Source organism: Ruditapes philippinarum, unplaced genomic scaffold (assembly GCF_026571515.1).
Source record: "Ruditapes philippinarum isolate M1 unplaced genomic scaffold, ASM2657151v2 ctg8451_1_1_1_1, whole genome shotgun sequence".
NCBI lineage: Eukaryota > Metazoa > Mollusca > Bivalvia > Venerida > Veneridae > Ruditapes > Ruditapes philippinarum.
The window spans coordinates 44,548-64,331 of record NW_026860164.1 but is presented as its reverse complement, the minus strand read 5'-3'; the positions used below and the strand labels follow the sequence as shown (position 1 = coordinate 64,331).

Sequence of the window (19,784 nt, the reverse complement as noted above, 5' to 3'; positions counted from 1 at the left end):
TGCCCTTAATTGGTGGTGACTATTAAACAATGCCTCGATTTCTATTTTACTTTACGCAGATGACATTGCTCTGATCGCAAAATCAGAAATTGACTTACAAAAAATGTTAGATACACTTCATGAGTGGTGTAAAAACTGGCGCGTTTTGATAAATACAGAGAAATCAAAATGTTTGCACTTCAGAAAACCGCGTCTACCAAGAACACAATTCAACTATCATGTTGGTAGCAATACATTGGATGTAGTGACTGAATACAAATATCTTGGTGTTATATTTGATGAAATGTTATTGTTTAAAAGTCATTGTGAGGCAATCGGCAAGGCAGCCAGCCGGGCTTTTTTGGAGGGGTTAATTAATAAAATCCACGGTATTACGGATTTCGGGTTCAAATCATATGAAAAACTTGTATTTAATTGTGTTGTTCCAGTCATGGATTACTGTTCATCTATTTGGGGATACAAAACATACAGCAAATTGACAACGTTCACAATAGATCTATGAGATTATTATGGGGGTACACCGTTACGCACCAATAGCTGCACTTTCCGGTTGACTTGGGTGGGTACCAAGTCGTTACCGTAAGTGGTTGAATATGCTTAGATTCTGGAATTAGATTGATTAATTTTGACAGCGATAGGATTACCAAATTAGTGTTTGATCAAGACTATATGCTATGTAACAATAACTGGTGTAGTGAGATAAAATCAATAATGACGTCACTTGATCTCTCGCATGCTTATTACAGCAGATCCATAATTGATCTTCAAACCGCTGAACTGAAACTAAAAACCCTCTATAGTAGACAGTGGATAGAAACTGTGCAAAACACTCCAAAGCTTAGAACTTACAAATTATTTAAATGCAATTTTAACACAGAGGACTATGTTTTATTTAATTTGTCGAAATATGAACGCTCCATTATAGCACAATTTAGATGCGGGATTCTTCCACTTAGAGTCGAAACAGGAAGATATACTGGAGAACCGTTGAATGATAGACTTTGTAGGCTATGCAATGACAGTTGTGTTGAAAATGAAGTACATTTCTTGCTTAATTGTCCAAAATATAATGAGATAAGATCGCAATCATTTGGTGAAATATTAAATGATAATGTATTTATGGATTTGAATGTCGATGACAAATTAATCTTCTTGTTTTCAAACCACGTTAGAAAGATTGAAAAATACTTAGTGAAAGCTTATTTACATAGACGGAATATCATTTAAAGAAATACTGAAGTGTAATTATATGTATTACTTATTCGAACTCAGGAAAGTTTATCATCGAACTATATACACTATAATGATAAGTTTAGGCAGGTGTTATGTTTTAAACATATTAATACCATTCATATATATATATATTTATTCTTGATACGTTAAATCAACTCGATTGTCTATGTTTACATAAATGACGTTTTTCTATAAACAGTGACTTATAGGTCCATGGGGCCGGGCGATTCATTTGTTCTGTAATTGTTTTATATTTGTTTGTACTATATACATGTATCGCAAGTCACTATAATAAATAAATTTTTCTTCTTTCTTCTTCTTCTTCTTCTCCTTCTTCTTCTTCTAATGCAGGAACTACATGTATTTAGTACCAATGTCTTTAAAAAAAGTCACCTAACAGGGGCAACAACTCCTAAATTACTTAATCTGTAAAAACCGTGCAACAAAGCACAAAACTATGTTACAAAAAACGGAATGTAAACTAGGGCAACCCGCATGTTTTTGGCATGACTTAAATTGTTTCAAGGCGAGCTGGTCTCTTGATTTAATTTTGCCTGTAAAGTACGAGTATAAAAACAATAACGGATCCTTAAATTTAAAGTACATGCACATATACTCATTACATACCTTCCTACCTACTGTTTGTTTAGTTTGCATATTTCGGAAATAATTGTGTTGTTTATCACAAATCCTTTTTAAGTGACCGACATATTCATTTTAAACTTTAAATTCCGACCAGGAGTCATATTATGTTTGAAATTATATATTCATGTCTTTGATATAAGATGTATGAAACCCCCCCCCCACCACCCCATCCCACATCGCAAATCTCCCAACTTAAATATTGTCAAACTTTAACGTATTTTTAATCATGTAAATCAAGGAGGTCAACGCTCTCAGTCTCTCTACTATAAAGTTATTAAGTTAAAGTAGTTCACTATACATGTACACGATACCACCTTTGTCATGGCTGAAAGATATCCTTAAAAATATTCGGTATTCAACGCCTTATATACGTCTCTGTTGTTGTTGTTTTTTTTTAATTTTAACGCGAGTGAGTAAATTTCGTTGATTTAACACTTCAAGGTATAGTACTATTTTTATAAACGGACATGTCTGTTAGTCTTTTTAAGTTTAAGACTATTAATTTTGAAGTAAATTCAATTGAGCCGCGTCACGACAAAACAAACATAGTGCGTTTGCGACCAGCATGGATCCAGACCAGCCTGCGCATCCACGCAGTCTGATCAGGATCCATGCTAATCGCCTTGTAATAGAGTTGGTAAGCGAACAGCATGGATCCTGATCAGACTGCGCGGATGCGCAGGCTGGTCTGGATCCATGCTGGTCGCAAACCCACTATGTTGGTTTTGTCGTGACGCGGCTCAAATAAGACGATGCCCTGTTAGACAACGAACATCAATATCATTTAATACATTATTAAATAAACTTCATGCAACATTTTATCTGACAACAAAATATTTACATTAGTATATATACATGTATATTATACATGCAGTTTTTTCTTAACTCAAATAAGATTGATTTTAAACTGTTACCTTTAACCTAGTTTAAACAAGTGTGGTCATGTTTAAAACGAGATTCCTTGCAAATTTGTCAAATCAATTATTTATTGACTATACTTTACGACATTGGATGTAGGAACTTGAACAAATTTAGAAATATATGTGCCTGAATACAATGTATGCTATGTTAAGTATCAGAATATGTGCTTTTAAGAATCTAATACATGTATTGGTCGGATTATTTAGCTCGAGTATATCTGTATAAGGTTGTAAATTTGGCCAAGTTATCTCAAGTCCTATACTATATGACGTACCTAACATAAGAATATTTCAAAAGCCTTGGACTGCGTTCCATAGAAAGACCGTAGTCTGAAATCAGTCTGAAATCAGTCTTAAGCCTAAAAAAATCACACAATATTGCGTTTCAAAGAAAATATTATAAGTTACTATTCCTGTGTCAGAACTCCTTCAATTTCTGAACTGCAATGCAGATGAACATTAATACATTGCAAATTAAGTTGCGTGCCGTTGCGTTTCGCTTACTTTTCACAGCAGAATGAATTTAAGTCTTTGACTATAGATGAAAATGTTCTATTTTATGAAACGCAGCCCTGCAGGCTCTGTCGAGTTTCCGCTAAATGGTCAACCGAGAGCCAAATATAGCCATCTGTGACATGGATAATTTCATTTTGCATACATAACATATTCATTAAATTAAAATATATATGAGCCGCGTCATGACAAAACCAACATAGTACGTTCGCGACCAGCATGGATCCTAACCAGCCTTCGCATCCGCGCAGTCTGATCAGGATCCATGCTGTTCGCTATCAGTTTCTCTACTTGCTTTAGGGGTTGTAAGCGAACAGCATGGATCCTGATCAGACTGCGCGGGTGCGCAGGCTGGTCTGGATCCATGCTGGTCGCAAACCCATTATGTTGGTTTTGTCATGGCGCGTCTCATATATAATACAAAAACTCATATTTTTATTCTGCAATTTTGTCTCATGTATTATCTTACAAGCCACATTTCATCTCACATGGTGGTGTTTTCCAGAGCTGATGCAAACACTAGTAAATCCAGAGTGATATCCGAAAAAGATTGACTGCTTATGTTGTTTTCAGAGCTTCACCAATTGAGTTTGTTATACTACTTGTCGATTGCTACACAGAATGCCGTTGAAGATTTACAAAGATGGCGGAGGGAATCCGATTCAGTTTATGGAGATTAACGGTGTCAGGTACCCGTATGTTGAGGGTGTAGACCAGGATCACGTCGTCCACGTGGCGAAAGAGGCTAAAGCACGAGATGACGACATCCTTCTTGTTACATATGCTAAGTCAGGTAACCAAAATACCCTTTTTTCATGTTAAAATATCATGAATATACAAGAATGCTGAGGTGGCGTGCCTGAGTGATTCTAAGGATTGCTGACCGCGTGTGTTCAAACCCTGTCAGGCCAACCCGTTGTTTCCTTGAACAAGAAACTTTACTGGTACAGGTTGGTTCCAGGAACGGTTTCGAGGGTGTAGCTTCCAACACACTCGAACTAAAATAAACTTGTATAAACTAAGGTCGCCTTGCTTTAAAAAATAAAGTGAAACTATACAGTGTAAAGTAATTCATTGAATTCCATCTTCTACACAATTTTTTAAGAATCTTGAAAATAAAAGGATAAAATAGAATAATCAAAAGGTTCTAAACCCTACTTTACGGATATATTTTGTTGTATTACTTTATTTAAACAGGTACACATTGGACCTGGGAGATAATATCTATGCTTTGCAACGGAAAAGCTGAAACTGTTCCAACAATTAAGCAAATGAATATGATCGAAGCCATTTCTTCAGACGATCTGACGTCACTTGCGTCTCCAAGAGTTCTTAACACGCACTTCCGGTTCAATGACTTACCGAAAGACATGGTCCGAAAAAAGACTAAGATCGTTCTTGTTCATCGCAATCCAAAGGATGTGGCAGTCTCTCATTTTCATCACCATATTAAATTAAAATCATTGTATAATTACAATGGAGCGTGGAGTGACTGGTTACCTTTATTTCTTGAAGGGAATGGTAGGCCATTTGCTACTTCTTTATGTTTTAAACTTTTGGCATTCTAAAGATGAATATATTTGGTGCAATTAACGATTTATTTTTATTTTGTCCTTGCAAAAACATCCTTTTTCATTTTTGTCATAAGCAGAAAGTATTTTAATTTCTTGTACGGTATTTAACACTTATAAGAATACTCAAAAGCACCCTATTATTAAACAGCTGAAAGTGTCTCAATTAATTCTGCTAGTCAAGAAATAAATCTTCGAATAAATAGTAAAAATGTTCGCCTTAATAGAGACGCTTCCAAATATTTTAGAATATACTCTTTTACTCTTTTTTTAAGTACATGTATAAGGCAATTATTATAGGAGTAGTCGGAGTACCCCACCCTTATGCATATTTTTTACATACGAGTAATATGAGTTGACAAATGTTCTAAATATAGTTCTGAACATTTCAGTCGATGTAAATTCATGGTTTGACTACATCAGAGATTGGGAGAAAGCGATGGAAGAAAATCCTGACTACCCTATACACCTAATGTATTTTGAAGACATGAAAGAGGTTAGCAACCAGTTTTACCTTCACTAGATATTTAATTGAGCCGTGTCATGACAAAACCAACATAATTGGTTTGCGACCAGCATGGATCCAGACCAGCCTGTGCATCCGCGCAGTCTGATCAGGATCCATGCTGTTCGCTATCAGTTTCTTTACTTGTTATAGGGTCTGTAAGCGAACAGCTTGGATCCTGATCAGACTGCGCGGATGCGCAGGCTGGTCTGGATCCATGCTGGTCGCAAACCCATTATGTTGGTTTTGTCGTGACACGGCTCAATTGAAGTATAACACTATAGATATTCAATTAAAGTATAACAAGATACTTTTGCAAAAAAAAAGGACCATGTTGCTAACTATGTACTGTATACTATTTATGTTCTCGATAGATTTAGAAATGTCTTACACAAGCAGTATCTCTTTATTATTACCATTATAACTGGCGTTATAGCAACCCATCTGTATTATTTCCAGGACCTTTGCCGAGAAGTGAAAAAACTTGCTGGTTTTTTAGAATTACCAGTATCAGCAGAACTGTGTCAAAATATTGCCAAAAAGTGTCAGTTTGAAAATATGCAAAATGATAAGAAAGGATTGGAGAACGAGTTCTGGACAAATGTCTGGGTTAACAAGCAGCCAAACTTTTACCGAAAAGGTACACTTTTATCTATTGGAGTAAAAAGCCAATTATGTAGTTTCATATTTTCAATTTTTTTATGTCATTGTAACGGCAACTATAGTTGATAACAGCAACAATAGTTGATATCAAAGATCAACAAGGCTAGGTGACGCACACAGAACACAGCCCGACACAACCAAGCCACGCTAGCAGGGTACTCAGAAGGCATCGAACCAAAAGTTAGAGCAAGTATAATATGTGTTTCCGTTTGCGGTTATTCTAAATACAAAATTACACCATTTCATGTTCTGCTTTATCTGGTGCAAGGGGCGTGCACGCTAACTTGCACTTACCAGTACCGTCCATGAACAGGCTCATTCAAACGAGCCTGCAATGTTCTTTCGGGATTCTGTTTTTTCCCCCGTTTTGATTTTTTAAAAAGCTATAGACGCAACCGTATTTATAAAAGCTTCTTATTTGATTTTCACATCATTTTCTGATTATTACACCTGTGATCGATTAAAGAATATAAATAAACTTCTAATGATTAATGAATCAATACTAGAAGTACATTCTGGTGTAGCAGCTTCATTGTAAATTCAACAAAGGGATGGGATCCTAATCGGACCATTTTCGGCTATTATTGACTGACGGAAAGGATCGAAAAGTCACGATTGATTGGATACTAAACAGTCCTAGAAATCAAATATGGCGCCAAAGATAGCTGCCAAAAATATTTAAATCACAGATTTTTGAGAGGACGACCAAAAAAGAACTCTGTATGCTGAACTAGTTTCACCCATTTCTTTAATGAATATCTGAACTGAACATTGGTCAATATGTCACGAGCACAGGGGGCCCACACAGTGTTTGGACGGTATATACTGCTTGATGGTGACCTTAATGAGATTCAAGTCATAACCTTATAATATGTATATAAATATTTATATACATATTATAAGGTTATGACTTGAATCTCATTTTAAAGTCACCATCAAGCAGTATATACCATCCAAACACTGTCCAAACCCCGTCAGGGGCAAGTCGTTGTTTTCTTGAGCATAAACTTCACACTCATTGCTAACCCCCCGTTCACACATAGCTGCGACTTTAGGACGATCATGCCGTTCAAGCCACGATCCGAAAAAGTATTGGATCGGGGCCGATCGGCGTCGAAATCGAACAATTTAGCAAATTTTGGTCTTCATTACGACTGTACTACGATGTTCCCACGTCAAACGCGCTGCTGACACGCTTCTACTACGATGTTACGCTGACCGATGCCGATCAGCGGCCGCGTTTATTGCGTTTATACTACGCTGCCGCTACGACATTCAAGCCCTAACTACGACGCTACGCAGACCTAGAAGACTGTTCGACGATATCGCTACGACGGTGCCGATCATATCACGCTTGTAGTACGCGTCTGGTTCGATTTTGGCGATGATATGTATATCTTGGGTTTCAAAAATTACTTTTCATTTACTTCCAAACTTCAAACATGAACAGACGTATTAATGCTGATATGATTCATCCGGCTTTACCTTATCAAGAACAAATATTGGTTGCAATTGAAATTGCACAGATTGATAACAGGCGAAGGCGCAGAAGGTGGCCAAGAAGATACTGGGTACGGCCATGACTATCTGCAGATAGGAGGCTCCAGTTTTGACAATATGATACACTGATGAGAGAACTCCGAATGGAAGACACCACTTCCTCAGATTATGATTGGTCAAATAGCAGCGCTATAAAAACAAACTGCTACCTGACAAGTCGTGGTATGATCGTCGTAAGGTCATGGTAGGTCTTCGTAGGATCGTCCTGAACGTAGAGAGATCGTAGTGGGAACGTAGTAAGAACATAGTGGGAACGTTGAAGAAGCGTACTCGGTATGTTCCCGACTGTACTATACTTATACTGCGCTTTTACTACGATCATGAAGAACTATCCACGATGCTTCCGCGCTGCTTGTACGATTACGGCGCTTCTACTACGCTCTTTTTACGACTTTACCCCGATTCTTGTTGGCCACGATCCCGCTACGCTTGTTTTGAGCACGTTCAAAATAAACGTGGCGAGAGCGGAGAGCTTTCCGATCATGAAGACGCTACCGCGATCATACTGCGCTTATGTAGACTCCACTACGTTTCTCCTGCGATTTGCCACGATCGGCCACGTTTTCGGCCACGCTTTGATCGTAGTGGAAGCGGCGTCTATGTGTGAACGGGGGGTAAGTACCGGTTGGTTCCAGGAACGGATTCGAAAGTGTGTCTATAAGCGTATAGCTTCCTACACAATCGAACTAAAATAAATTATGTATAAACCAAACACTGCGTGGGCCCCCTGTGGTCACGAGTTGACGTGCGGGCATTCTTTAATCCAGTTCATGGATATCAACACTTTTTAAATTAATCTTTTTTTCTTTTACAGGTGTTGTCGGTGACTGGAAGAACTATTTTACAGTCGCACAGAATGAACAGTTTGACGAACTATACAAACAAAAAATGGCCGGAAGCAAACTAAATTTCAGATTTGAATTGTGACTTCACCACATGTTATTACCAGTGTGATACATGTAATGGACAAAAAATGGCATTTCACAAGAACCAGCATTATCTAATTAATGCTAATTTAGTCGCTTATTAGTATTTAGATTACATAAGATATTTACATGTATTTTAGCGCGGTTGTTAATCATCTTCTTGAAACTTAGATTAGCTTTGTTTAGTAACCAGTGCCTGTGCAATACGTGAAAACATGCCTAATAATTATATCCATGAATAAATACTGAATTGCTGTTGATTAATGTAATTCACTTGCAAAAATTATTGCCCCATACTTCTCTTCAGTGTTGTTAGATACAAGTTCTCTTTTATTGACATGTGCGACGTCGACGTCAATTACACGTAGCTATTACGAGTACTTCTCCTGACCGGTACAAAGTATGAAAGGAATATCACCGCGTGAAGAGAGATGGGTACATGTATCTTGATTTATCTCGTTGAAACTTCTCTAACCAGTTAAAAACCTATCTGGTCTTTCCCATGTTTCTTCTTCATTTTTCTTTTGGTTCGTTTAATAAATATCATTCACGATAACATAGGTAAATCCTCTATGAAAGATGAGAACAAAGGTCAACCAGGCAAAGGCGACGTTCACAGAACGCAGCCCCCGGCTCAATCAAGCCACAACAGCAAAATAAATGTACAGTCACACAGAGCAGCATTGTCTGGGAATAGATTGAAAACAAATATATGTTATGTGCAATCTAATGGATAAGAACAGTTTGAAAATTAAACTACAATACACTGTACTACTGTAAGATAACAAGATCAAAACATTTTGGAAGGGGTACAGCTGCCCACTGAAAATGTCTAAACAAGGGTAAGGATATGGGCCCATGTAGGCCATTCAACAGGCGAATACTTCTGGGGGAAATGAGTAGGAGTAATACTGTGTCCTCGATTACTGTATTAAATGGTTGTGATTTCTGATTGGTGACAGATGGTGATGGTCAACCCTCACAAGATTGTGTTGGTTTTTGTAAATAGCAGTGACAGAGCTGATGTCATGTCTCCGCTTTACAGTTTGCCAGTTAAGCTCTGATACACAACCGATGTAACTGTAGTCGCAATATACATATGTACAATGTACGAACATATCACTCCTGGTAAATCTTCGACATGACAAATTTTGACAAATGATACCAAACTGTGGAACAATATTCCAAGTGGGTCTAACAGTGGGTTGAAAGGCAGTTTCAATGATTTTTTTTGCTTCGAGTTTCAACATTTCCTTTTAAAATATGAGGATAGATCTTTGCTAATTGTTATACCTAAATATAAAGCAGCCATAAGCCTCAGTGAATTTTAGGGCGCATCAATTTTTATGAGAAAAAAAAAATTACTAAATTTTACAATGTGTAAATGATGTGTTTGTAAAAACATGTACAATGCAATCACACTTTTCCGTGAAAAAAGGAACAAATATGATTTACAGTCAAGTGAGATATTAAAGACATTATGTGATAACTAAAAAGAAGCTTAATTAGGGTCCTATATAAAAGAGTTAGAATACTTGTTAGTTCAGAAAAGAGGTATTATAATTCAAGGGGACGTCCACTGATTGTGTAATTGTAGTCTTACATCACGTGATAGGCTGCTGACCTTTACATTTTTGCAATACTATATCTGTGTTTGTTGTTGTTGTTGTTTTTAAGGGGGTACCAAGAATGCCAGACAACAGAACAGCATTTAAGATGGGGGGATAGGTGTTGCATGCTGCAGTATATTGACCTATTTATTGTCAGTGTTTACATCTCTTTGAATGAAACAGAAGATGATGTTGCTTTTGATCACGAGGTTATATTATTAGAAACGGAATCACTAAAGAACGCCAAAAACAACAAAATTAAAAGAAAAGTAGCGTGCTCGGTTTGACTGAGCATATTTAGAGGCAGAACTGGAAAGTGAAAGATACCTTAATTCCACGCCCCCTAGCACCGACTTAAGTAGAATTCAATATTTACACATGAAAAATGGTCAGATTTTCAATTAAGAAACATCTGCAGTTGTGATGAAGCCTAAATGGGTATATTAGGGAGTCTCTCTTCCTAGAATTTCCTAAGATTTCGCTTTTGTCTTGATTCCATTGACCAGGCTCTTTCCAATTTTTTTCAAATTCTTGGGGTTTTTCTGCAGAGATATTCCGTCATTTATTGAGCGGACGGTCATGTAACAAATGAGCCGCGTCATGACAAAACCAACATAGTGGGTTTGCGACCAGCATGGATCCAGACCAGCCTGCGCATCCGCGCAGTCTGATCAGGATCCATGTTGTTCGCATACCAAGTCTATTACAAGTAGGGAAACTGATAGCGAACAGCATTGATCCTGATTAGACTGCGCGGATGCTCAGACTGGTCTGGATCCATGCTGGTCGCAAACCCATTATGTTGGTTTTGTCTTGACGTGGCTAAAATAGTCCCATCAGCAAACAAAGTCTTTTATTACCCTTCCAGATTTTTTCCGCCTTTTTGATTGGATATTGATCACCCAACAGAAATTGGTATTACCGAGCCAGGCGAGTAATATACACACCAAATTTCCCCGTCGGGTACCCAACGTTGTAAACAACATGCGCTGAGGTGATGCGCGTACGGTTCGATTTTACGCGGTGTAAATTCCGATTTACAAGCACTTTTTAACTGTCAAATGATAAATATTTACCAAAGTAGAGTAATGATACATATTCTCATCAGTATTGAAGACAAATGACTATGATCTTGTGAAAGCTTGATATTAATTACAAAAAAGTGCGTTCATTAGACTACTCCTTTTCTCTTAATTGTTTACGGGGAAAAAATACGTCATGTATTTATGTGACGTCATGTTGTGATGAAGGGGTACCCTAAAGAGAATCTTATTTTGACGTTTCATTTGAAAAAGCAATGATTTTTTTAAAAAAATCGTCTAAACTCGGCAGGGGAAGGGTAATAAAATTATTATTTTGGTTTTGGAGTGATATATGTGGATATATTACCTGCCAAGATAAAATATCACCCTCGCCTAACGGCTCGGGTGATATAAAATCTTGGCAGGTAATATATCCACATCTATCACTCCAAAACCAAAATAACATATAATATTTGACAGTGTCTGTTAGGTAGGTCATTTATACAAGCTACGTATATAGGAATAGGTAATGGACAAGGACAGATCCCTGTGGAACTCAAGGGAGGGTTGCAACCCCAACACGATATAGCAACATAGGGCCATTGGCAAGATGTCTTGTAGTACACTGGACAAGTGATCTTCTACATATACCTTTTGATGTTTGGCAGGAATTAAGGAGTTGACCTAGTTAATTAAGAACTTGGGGTTAACACATACATTGTACATAGGGCCTGTAGCTTTTAGATCAGACAGATGATCACCTTTGTCAAATATCTTAGAAAGGTCCATGAGAATGACATCAGTTTGGTTGCTAGATTCATGGTTGTGGTGATTTCTTGTTTGAAATTTAGAACATGGGTTTTGCAGCTGTGGTCTGAACAAAAAAACACAGACACTTAGGGTGTTGAGCTCAAAACGCCTTTAAAATCCAAATCAAATGTTTATTTGACAAACCTAGCACATGTACTGATAATATATATCAAACAAACTGAATATAAGCTGTTTTGAAAAACGTCTATAATTAAGCAATATGATTTTTTCAAAACGGCTTATTATTACGGTTTTTTTATATATATTATCAGTACATGTGCTGGGATTGACAAATATACATTTTATTTGGATTTTATACAGGCGTTTTGAGCTCCACACACCGAGTGTCGGGTTTGCCTAAAATACGAAAGTGAGATTTTTGAAGAAAGTGAGCGAAAGTGACTTAAATTAAAATTTGAATTTTAACGTTTTAATAGATGTTGGATATATGTTAAATAGTATTTTATGTACGTTTTCGGTAATGAACGCACGACAGGTCAGGGATATGGGTCTACAATTGCTAGCTTAGTTTGGACTTAGAATCTTTTTTAAAGACTTGTGATACTATAGCTATCATTCTACTAATATTTAATTTTATCATAATTATACTTATGAATGAAATATTGAGAAATATTGATGAAATAAAGTGCGTATTTTTATTTTCCGTATTTTCACTGTAAAAATTTATTTTTCACTGGTATTTTCCGTATTTTCACTGTGTCATGCCGGACTACTTTCTTCCAAATTCAGCTAATAAACAAAATTAAAAGGGAACTCTTCCTATTCATAGGCTAAATGAGGAAAAAAAGTATATAATAAACAGAAAATTCAAGTTTTTCCATAAATACAGGATTTATTTTCATCTTGTGGTATGAAAATTAACATATTTCACTCGTGGCTACTGCCACTCGTGAAATATTTATTTTCATACCACTCAATGAAAATAAATCCTGTATTTATAGAAGAAACTTGAATATCCCCTATATATTTTGAAAAGATAAAATAAAAAAATACAGGTTTTAGACATTCCTTTGGTTTACTGTATGGTATATGTTTTTTAAAGTATCAAAGATGGCGGACATGTTAGGGAAGCCGGCTTTTCCAGTGGTTTTATTGTCACTTTTTGTGCATTGTATAAATGCAGCAAGTAATGATGCATTCTATGAAGAACTATTTATTAAATCTTTGGAGAAAGGAAATGTATTGAATCACTTCCAATTCACAACAATTTGGAATTCGTCTATTTCCGAGGAAGAAACATGTGAGTTAGATCTTCTAAGTTCTATGCTTAGGCAAGTTGAAAAATATTTTTCAACAATAATTTCTGTAATGTCTGATTTTCGACAAAATACCAATCTAAATGGAAATTGTGTGGAGGAAGAGTGGTGAAAGGTTAGAGCACAGACTTCCCAAAAGTTGAAAAAAGTGTCGGAGATTCGATCTGACAAACCATAAAAATGGAAAAGAGTCAACTCGGCCCTATACCAACTCGGCACGGGTCAACTCGGCACAGGTCAACTCGGCCCACTTTACAAAAATATATATAACGTATTAACTTTGCTTTGCATGTTGTTAAGGTAAATGAATAATGAGAAATATCTTATTATTATATAATTTTACATTGTAGATCTACTTCTACGGAAATAAAGTATATTTAGAAAAAAAAGTTATTTATTTGTCTTGCAGATTCCACAGGCGCTAGTCACATAATCAAATATTTTACATAATCGGTCTATATATGTATATAATATCTTTATATACATATATAGACCGATTATGTAAAATATTTGATTATGTGACTAGCGCCTGTGGCAGATTCGATAAAATTAATATAGATCTAATGAAAATGTTTTTCCTTAGATGCATTTTGTTTGTATTAAAAGTACTATTCAAAAAATAAGAAACAAAAACGTGTTCACTTAATATCATAAGCTTCTAATTAATTGCATGTGGCCACTAATCAAATTTGAATGAATGAGTTAAGTGGACACTGAAGGTATTTAAATTTACGGTTAAACCTACCACGAGTCAGAAATACAGTGAGATATCTTTACTCACTATTCTACTGATAAGAAAGCCTGTCTGCTGCTAGTTCGGAAACTGTCAATCCATGGATTATAAATAAATACAATAATTACAATAAATAGTGATAACACAAACCTAAATATTATTAATTGAAAAGTGGGCCGAGTTGACCCGTGCCGAGTTGGAATAGGGCCGAGCTGACTCGGGGGCCGAGTACGTTTTAGGGCCGAGCTGACCCGGATTCATAAAAATCTGTCAGACCGAAACGAAAATTATCTGCCAGACCAAATAAAATTAATCAAAATCAAAGGAAATCTTGTGTTTGTATTTCTAAGACACTTTTCGGTTTTAATTTTGTCGTGAGAAAATCGGCACTGTCCGTACAGTGCATTTTCACCTCCCTGTCATACACCAATGATTCACGGTCCTGCTTCAATTTTTCATTAAATTTTGTCTCAGGTCTAATCTTTTCATCTTTTTACTGCTGTTCTGCGCGCTCCTCTGAAGTAGATTTTCATTTTTTCCCAGGTTTTTTTCACCTTTAGCGACGTCATTTTGTATACATGCGAGTTGGATAAATGCTGGACAGTTTGACTGATCCGAAATAAAAAATTGTCGGACCTAATCAAAATTTATCGAACATGTCCGTTGGACCGAAATTTTTCGGGAAGTCTGAGAGCATTATGCTCCTTATACGGGTGTCGTGGGTTCAAGTCCCACGAGAAATTCCATGGATTTTATGCGAGGAATAAAAAATGCATACAATATCAGATATAGACTGAAATAGTGAGCTTAAGCATATGTACACACATTGGTGATCAAGGTCACTTGATTAACTCTTGGAATAGTTCTATTTCACAATGAAGAATAGCTGAGTGTAAATAAAGAATGACATATATTTTAACCTGTTTTTTATGTTTTTCTTTCATTTATTTTTTGACAAAATTTACAAATTTTTGGAAATAAAGAAATTGGACCAATTGTCACATTCTACAAGTTGTCCAATTCTTATTTTTATCAAATGTCTGATAAGACTAACTGAACATAACACTTTTAATGAAATTTCATGGAAGCCTGATGAATTAGCCGATAAAAACCATATTAAAAAATGTTTAATTTATTATAATTAAAATCAACAATGCCTAGAATTGTAAATATTTCTACAGAAAACAGGCAAATCTTAAATTTCATTTGTCACATATTTTCAAAATGCCGCTTTTTTATGATTAAAAAAAGTCGTCCAAAGAACTTTTAGGAGATATGTTTTGTTAAATGGAAATTCGAATGTATTATTACTCTTAAAATTTATAGATTAAATTTACTTTAGGTAATGTTGATATTTGTGCAGATAGCCAGTGTAATATTAGTCACATTTAATTTCCAGTTTCTTTTTCTCTGAAAGTGTTAGAATGGTATAAATGTAAGAATAGTATAAATGAGCCGTGTCATGACAAAACCAACATAATGTGTTTGCGACCAGCATGGATCCAGACCAGCCTGCGCATCTGGGCAGTCTGATCAGGATCCATGCTGTTCGCTATCAGTTTCTCTACTTATAATAGTGTTTGTAAGCGAACAGCATGGATCCTGATCAGACTGCGCGGATACGCAGGCTGGTCTGGATCCATGCTGGTCGCCAACCCATTATGTTGGTTTTGAAATGATGTGGCTCACATGTAGTATATGATTAATGTACACTCCTGGATCTGCTGATGCTGTAGTATAAAAATTTATTAAGCAGTTATTATGCATGAAATCTATTTGTTCTGTTTACTGTTAAACTTTTTGATGCTTTTTTTCCTGTTTCACAATGTACTTTTACCTGAACTGTCATTGAACAGAATAATCTGAATTTATTTAAGTTCCATTGTCTAGGAAGCATTAGCTTATATTCACACTCTTGAATCTGTTCCTTGAACCAACCATTAGTAAAGTTGTTTCTTTCTAAAGGAAATGCTAGCTTGCTCCTAATTGAGTTTGAACCTGCGTGGCTAGCAATAGTGAATCTCACTTGGACAAAAACTTACCCAGTGATTGTAGCATGATAGGCAGACAAATATACATAATGAATTTTTTTTTCAGTTCAACACTACAATTTATTTCCAAAGGCTTTAGGAGATGTATTGAATAGATATAAAGTTCAAGAGCTGCACCTGTCTCAAACACAGGGGGTGTGGAAACATGAGCATTGGGGTTACCCTCCAGAAGATGCCCCGCCTGGGGTGGAACTATGGGTGTGGTTTCAACCGCATTATGGACTGTAAGTTGTGCTCTTTTGTTTTCGTAGTAGAAATTTAATTCTGTCATTAACTGTAGCTCCTGTAGCTTTAACGAACTGATTCTTATTATAGTCTTCACAATAAAAGTAAACATTCTCAGTTGATAAAAATCATAATAGCTTTCAAGTTTGTTTTGTCTTCAATGTCTCAATATGTGCCTGTAGACTAAGAAAACATTTAAATTTGTCCTATAGACTTATTAAATTATTTCTAGTGGTAATATCTGGATCAATGTTTAAAAGCTAATACAGTATATCTATCTTCCAATAATGTCCAACCTCTCTCGGGTTAAAAAGCTAAATAAATGGTACATAAGAGAGTAGCTCTTGAGGTTTACTTACAAATTAGGATGATAGCAAATATTACACTATTTATAATTACTGCGTACAGTATAATTTGAATTTGTAAAGTTTGCCAATATTTTTAACATTGATATGTTTTATATAACTGTTTAAGGTAACTGTATTGATAGAGTACCTGTATTGATCAGCTTGCTGTTGATACAGTGTTATACATGAATAAGTTATGATCTTATTGATTGTTATTTAGCATTGATCAAGTATGGGCAGAATTAGTGAACGCTTTGTCAGGTTTATTCTGTGCGTCCTTGAACTTCATGGACTCGAAGGCCACGGTCATACCACGATGGAGCTTCAGGCCTATGGGTCTTGCATCAGAGTATTACAGTTTTGACTCAAGATTCATACGGTACTCGGCACTTCCTAAAGAAATTGTCTGTACAGAGAATCTTATACCTTGGGAAAAACTGCTAGCTTGTGAATCTCAGGTAATAATTATTATGATGCTGCTGATCCCTGTTGTAACTGTAAAATACATCCAAAACCTTTACTTAAAGACCACCCCCAATCACAGTCCACACACATGTACATAAATTAATAGTCATAACTAAGTGAAACAAATTCAGTACAGAATTTAATGTTTTTAAACAGTCTGTTGATTAAGGCTTATTATAATATAACCCAAGTCTGTTCTTTAAGAAATAATATATCCCAAACTGTGATTTTATTGCTCAATAACATCACTGTTTGGTGTTCGGATGCGAGGAATTATATCACGAGGGCGTAGCCCAAGCGATATAATGATGCGCATCCGAACGACAAACAGTGATGTTATCAAGCAATAAAATCACCGATTTGGATATATTATTTCGATTTTAACACGACATCAACAAATAAATGCTGCCGTACCTGATATTTAGCTCAATTGCGTCTGATTTGTTTCCGTACTTATTGTCAGCGTGTCACATTTTTAGTGGATACGTCACATGTATTATGATTACGTCACATGTCTAAATATAGAACGTCAAACAGTGATTTTATAGCATAATAACACACACTTTCGGTTCTTCTATGTTCAAAAGGGAAAAATGCGAGTCGTGTTAGAATTAAATGTAACTGATGTACATTGTAACATGTACATTGAAAAGTCACACCCTTCTTCTGTATATAATAATCTTATTTTGATTATAATGAAAACATTTTATTTGTTTTTTGAAGCAATTAGTTTTATCAAGAAAAAAGAAACATGATGCCTATTCAATATTTGGGGAAAACTGCATGATTTTAAAGAATTTTTCTTTGGGGAAGCCACCGTGAAACAACCCCTGCTATAGAAGGCAAAAAAGCCCTGTTTATATTATATATTGTATTTTCCGTCATTATTTTCAGGCTGGTTTAGCTACTTTGTTTAATGCCGTGAGATTGTATGATGCCAGTTATCACTCTCTAGGCCTGCATGTCAGGCCTGTATGTCAGGTGAGTTATCAAGGTCAAAGGTCATTTTCTACTTGTATGATTACTTATTAGTCCCCTACCGGTTTACCGGAGGGGACTTTAGGTTTACCCTCCGTCCGTCTGTCCGTCCTTCAGTCCGTCCGTCCACAAAACTGGATCCCGCGATAACACAAAAAGTGCTGAAAATATTTTAATGAAACTTGGTATATGGATAGATGGCAGTATGGAGATTATGCACGTCTTTTTCTTTTCTTCCTATGTTGAAAATTCTGGTTGCTATGGCAACAAATAGACTGAAAATATGTCAAATTTTACACATAACCTGGATCCCGCGATAACGCAAAAAGTACTGAAATTTTTTTTATGAAACTTGATATATGGATAGATGGCAATATGGAGATTATGCACGTCTTTTTCTTTTTTTCCTATGCTGAAAATTCTGGTTGCTATGGCAACAAATAGACTGAAAATATGGCAGATTTTACACATAACCTGGATCCAGTGATAACGCAAAAAGTATTGAAAATATTTTTATGAAACTTGACATATGGGTAGATGGCAGTATGGAAATTATGCACATCATTTTCTTATTATCCTGTGTTGAAAATTCTGGTTGCTATGGCAACAAATAGACTGAATTGCAAGATTTCTGATTCTAGTTTTTAAGTTTTTTCACTATAAGTTCTTTATTTCTTAAGGTATTTTCTTCAAACTTTAAAAATAAGTTGCTAGTCATCAACCACATCATATGTGACAAAGTTTACAATTCTAGCACAAAATTTATCAGAATTACCTCCCTTGAACTTAAAATTTCATGGAAAAAAACATTGTTTTTTTTAATAACTTCTTTTTTTCTGAACGTATCTACTTCAAACTTCATATAAATGTTTCTTATTATCACTCAACATTTGTGAGTGTTCAATACTCTAGCAAGACTATTTCCAGAATTATGCCCCTTTTGAACTTAGAGTTTTTTTTGAGAAATTGGTAATTTTTACTCCAACTTCTTCAATCATGATAGAATTTTCATCAAACTCCCACATCATTATAATATGACAAGGTTTATAAATCTATCATCCATATTTCCAGAATTATCTCCTCCTTAAACTTTTAATTTTTCCTATTTGTTCTTTTAACTTTCATTTACTTCAATTTCAAAATAAATATTCAATATTCATACCTTCATTACTAATTGTTCTTTGTTATACTCACATCATGTATGACATCGTTATCTCCTTTTTTTTTAAATTTTGCTTTTAAAATGTTATATTTTGATAACAGGGATGTTTAAAAAATAACTTTAGACTGTCCTTCAGTCTGTCTGTCTGTCTGTTCACTGTGATCACTTTTAAAGAACTTTTTCAACAAATTTACTTAAAATAGAAACATAAGTGAATGGCCAATGGCCCTTCAGAATGTTGCTTGGGCTCTTACCGGTAGGGGACTTATGAATTGCTTGCAATACTATGATAATTGCTTGTTATTACATAAATTAAAAAATCTCCTTCACTGTTTGAGTATTTATTTCTATAACTTAGTTCCGTATAAACTTAATTAAGATATCTTTTTGCATAGAATAGAGAAATAAAGGAATCTGTAAAGAACGTCCAAAACGGCAAAATTGAAAATGTTGCAGACAGGATTAAATTTAGCCTGTTCATAGGTGTTGCTGGAAAGTGAAAGTTTCCTGCCCATGCCCACTAGCACCAGCTTAATAATTCTTATACAGTTTTGAATGTAGAAATACA

The 19,784-nt window shown here is 35.5% G+C and overlaps 2 protein-coding genes across 2 annotated transcripts in view; both read left to right on the top strand.

Annotated features, from left to right (window-relative positions):
- The first annotated feature begins 3,876 nt into the window (after positions 1-3,876).
- LOC132759098 (sulfotransferase 1B1-like) lies at positions 3,877-8,789 on the top strand. Its single transcript, XM_060750822.1, has 5 exons — positions 3,877-4,104; positions 4,509-4,870; positions 5,238-5,378; positions 5,847-6,027; positions 8,425-8,789. The coding sequence occupies exons 1-5, from the start codon at positions 3,933-3,935 to the stop codon at positions 8,535-8,537; spliced, it is 969 nt and encodes a 322-aa protein (XP_060606805.1). The 5' UTR covers positions 3,877-3,932; the 3' UTR covers positions 8,538-8,789.
- Positions 8,790-13,027: 4,238 nt separating this feature from the next.
- LOC132759099 (GPI transamidase component PIG-T-like) overlaps positions 13,028-19,784 on the top strand; it is a 33,562-nt gene continuing 26,805 nt past the window's right edge. Inside the window, exons 1-4 of the mRNA XM_060750823.1 lie at positions 13,028-13,239; positions 16,086-16,263; positions 16,832-17,069; positions 17,971-18,057. Coding sequence (XP_060606806.1) covers positions 13,029-13,239; positions 16,086-16,263; positions 16,832-17,069; positions 17,971-18,057 — 714 coding nt within the window. The 5' untranslated portion in view covers position 13,028. The remainder of the gene's footprint in view (positions 13,240-16,085; positions 16,264-16,831; positions 17,070-17,970; positions 18,058-19,784) is intronic.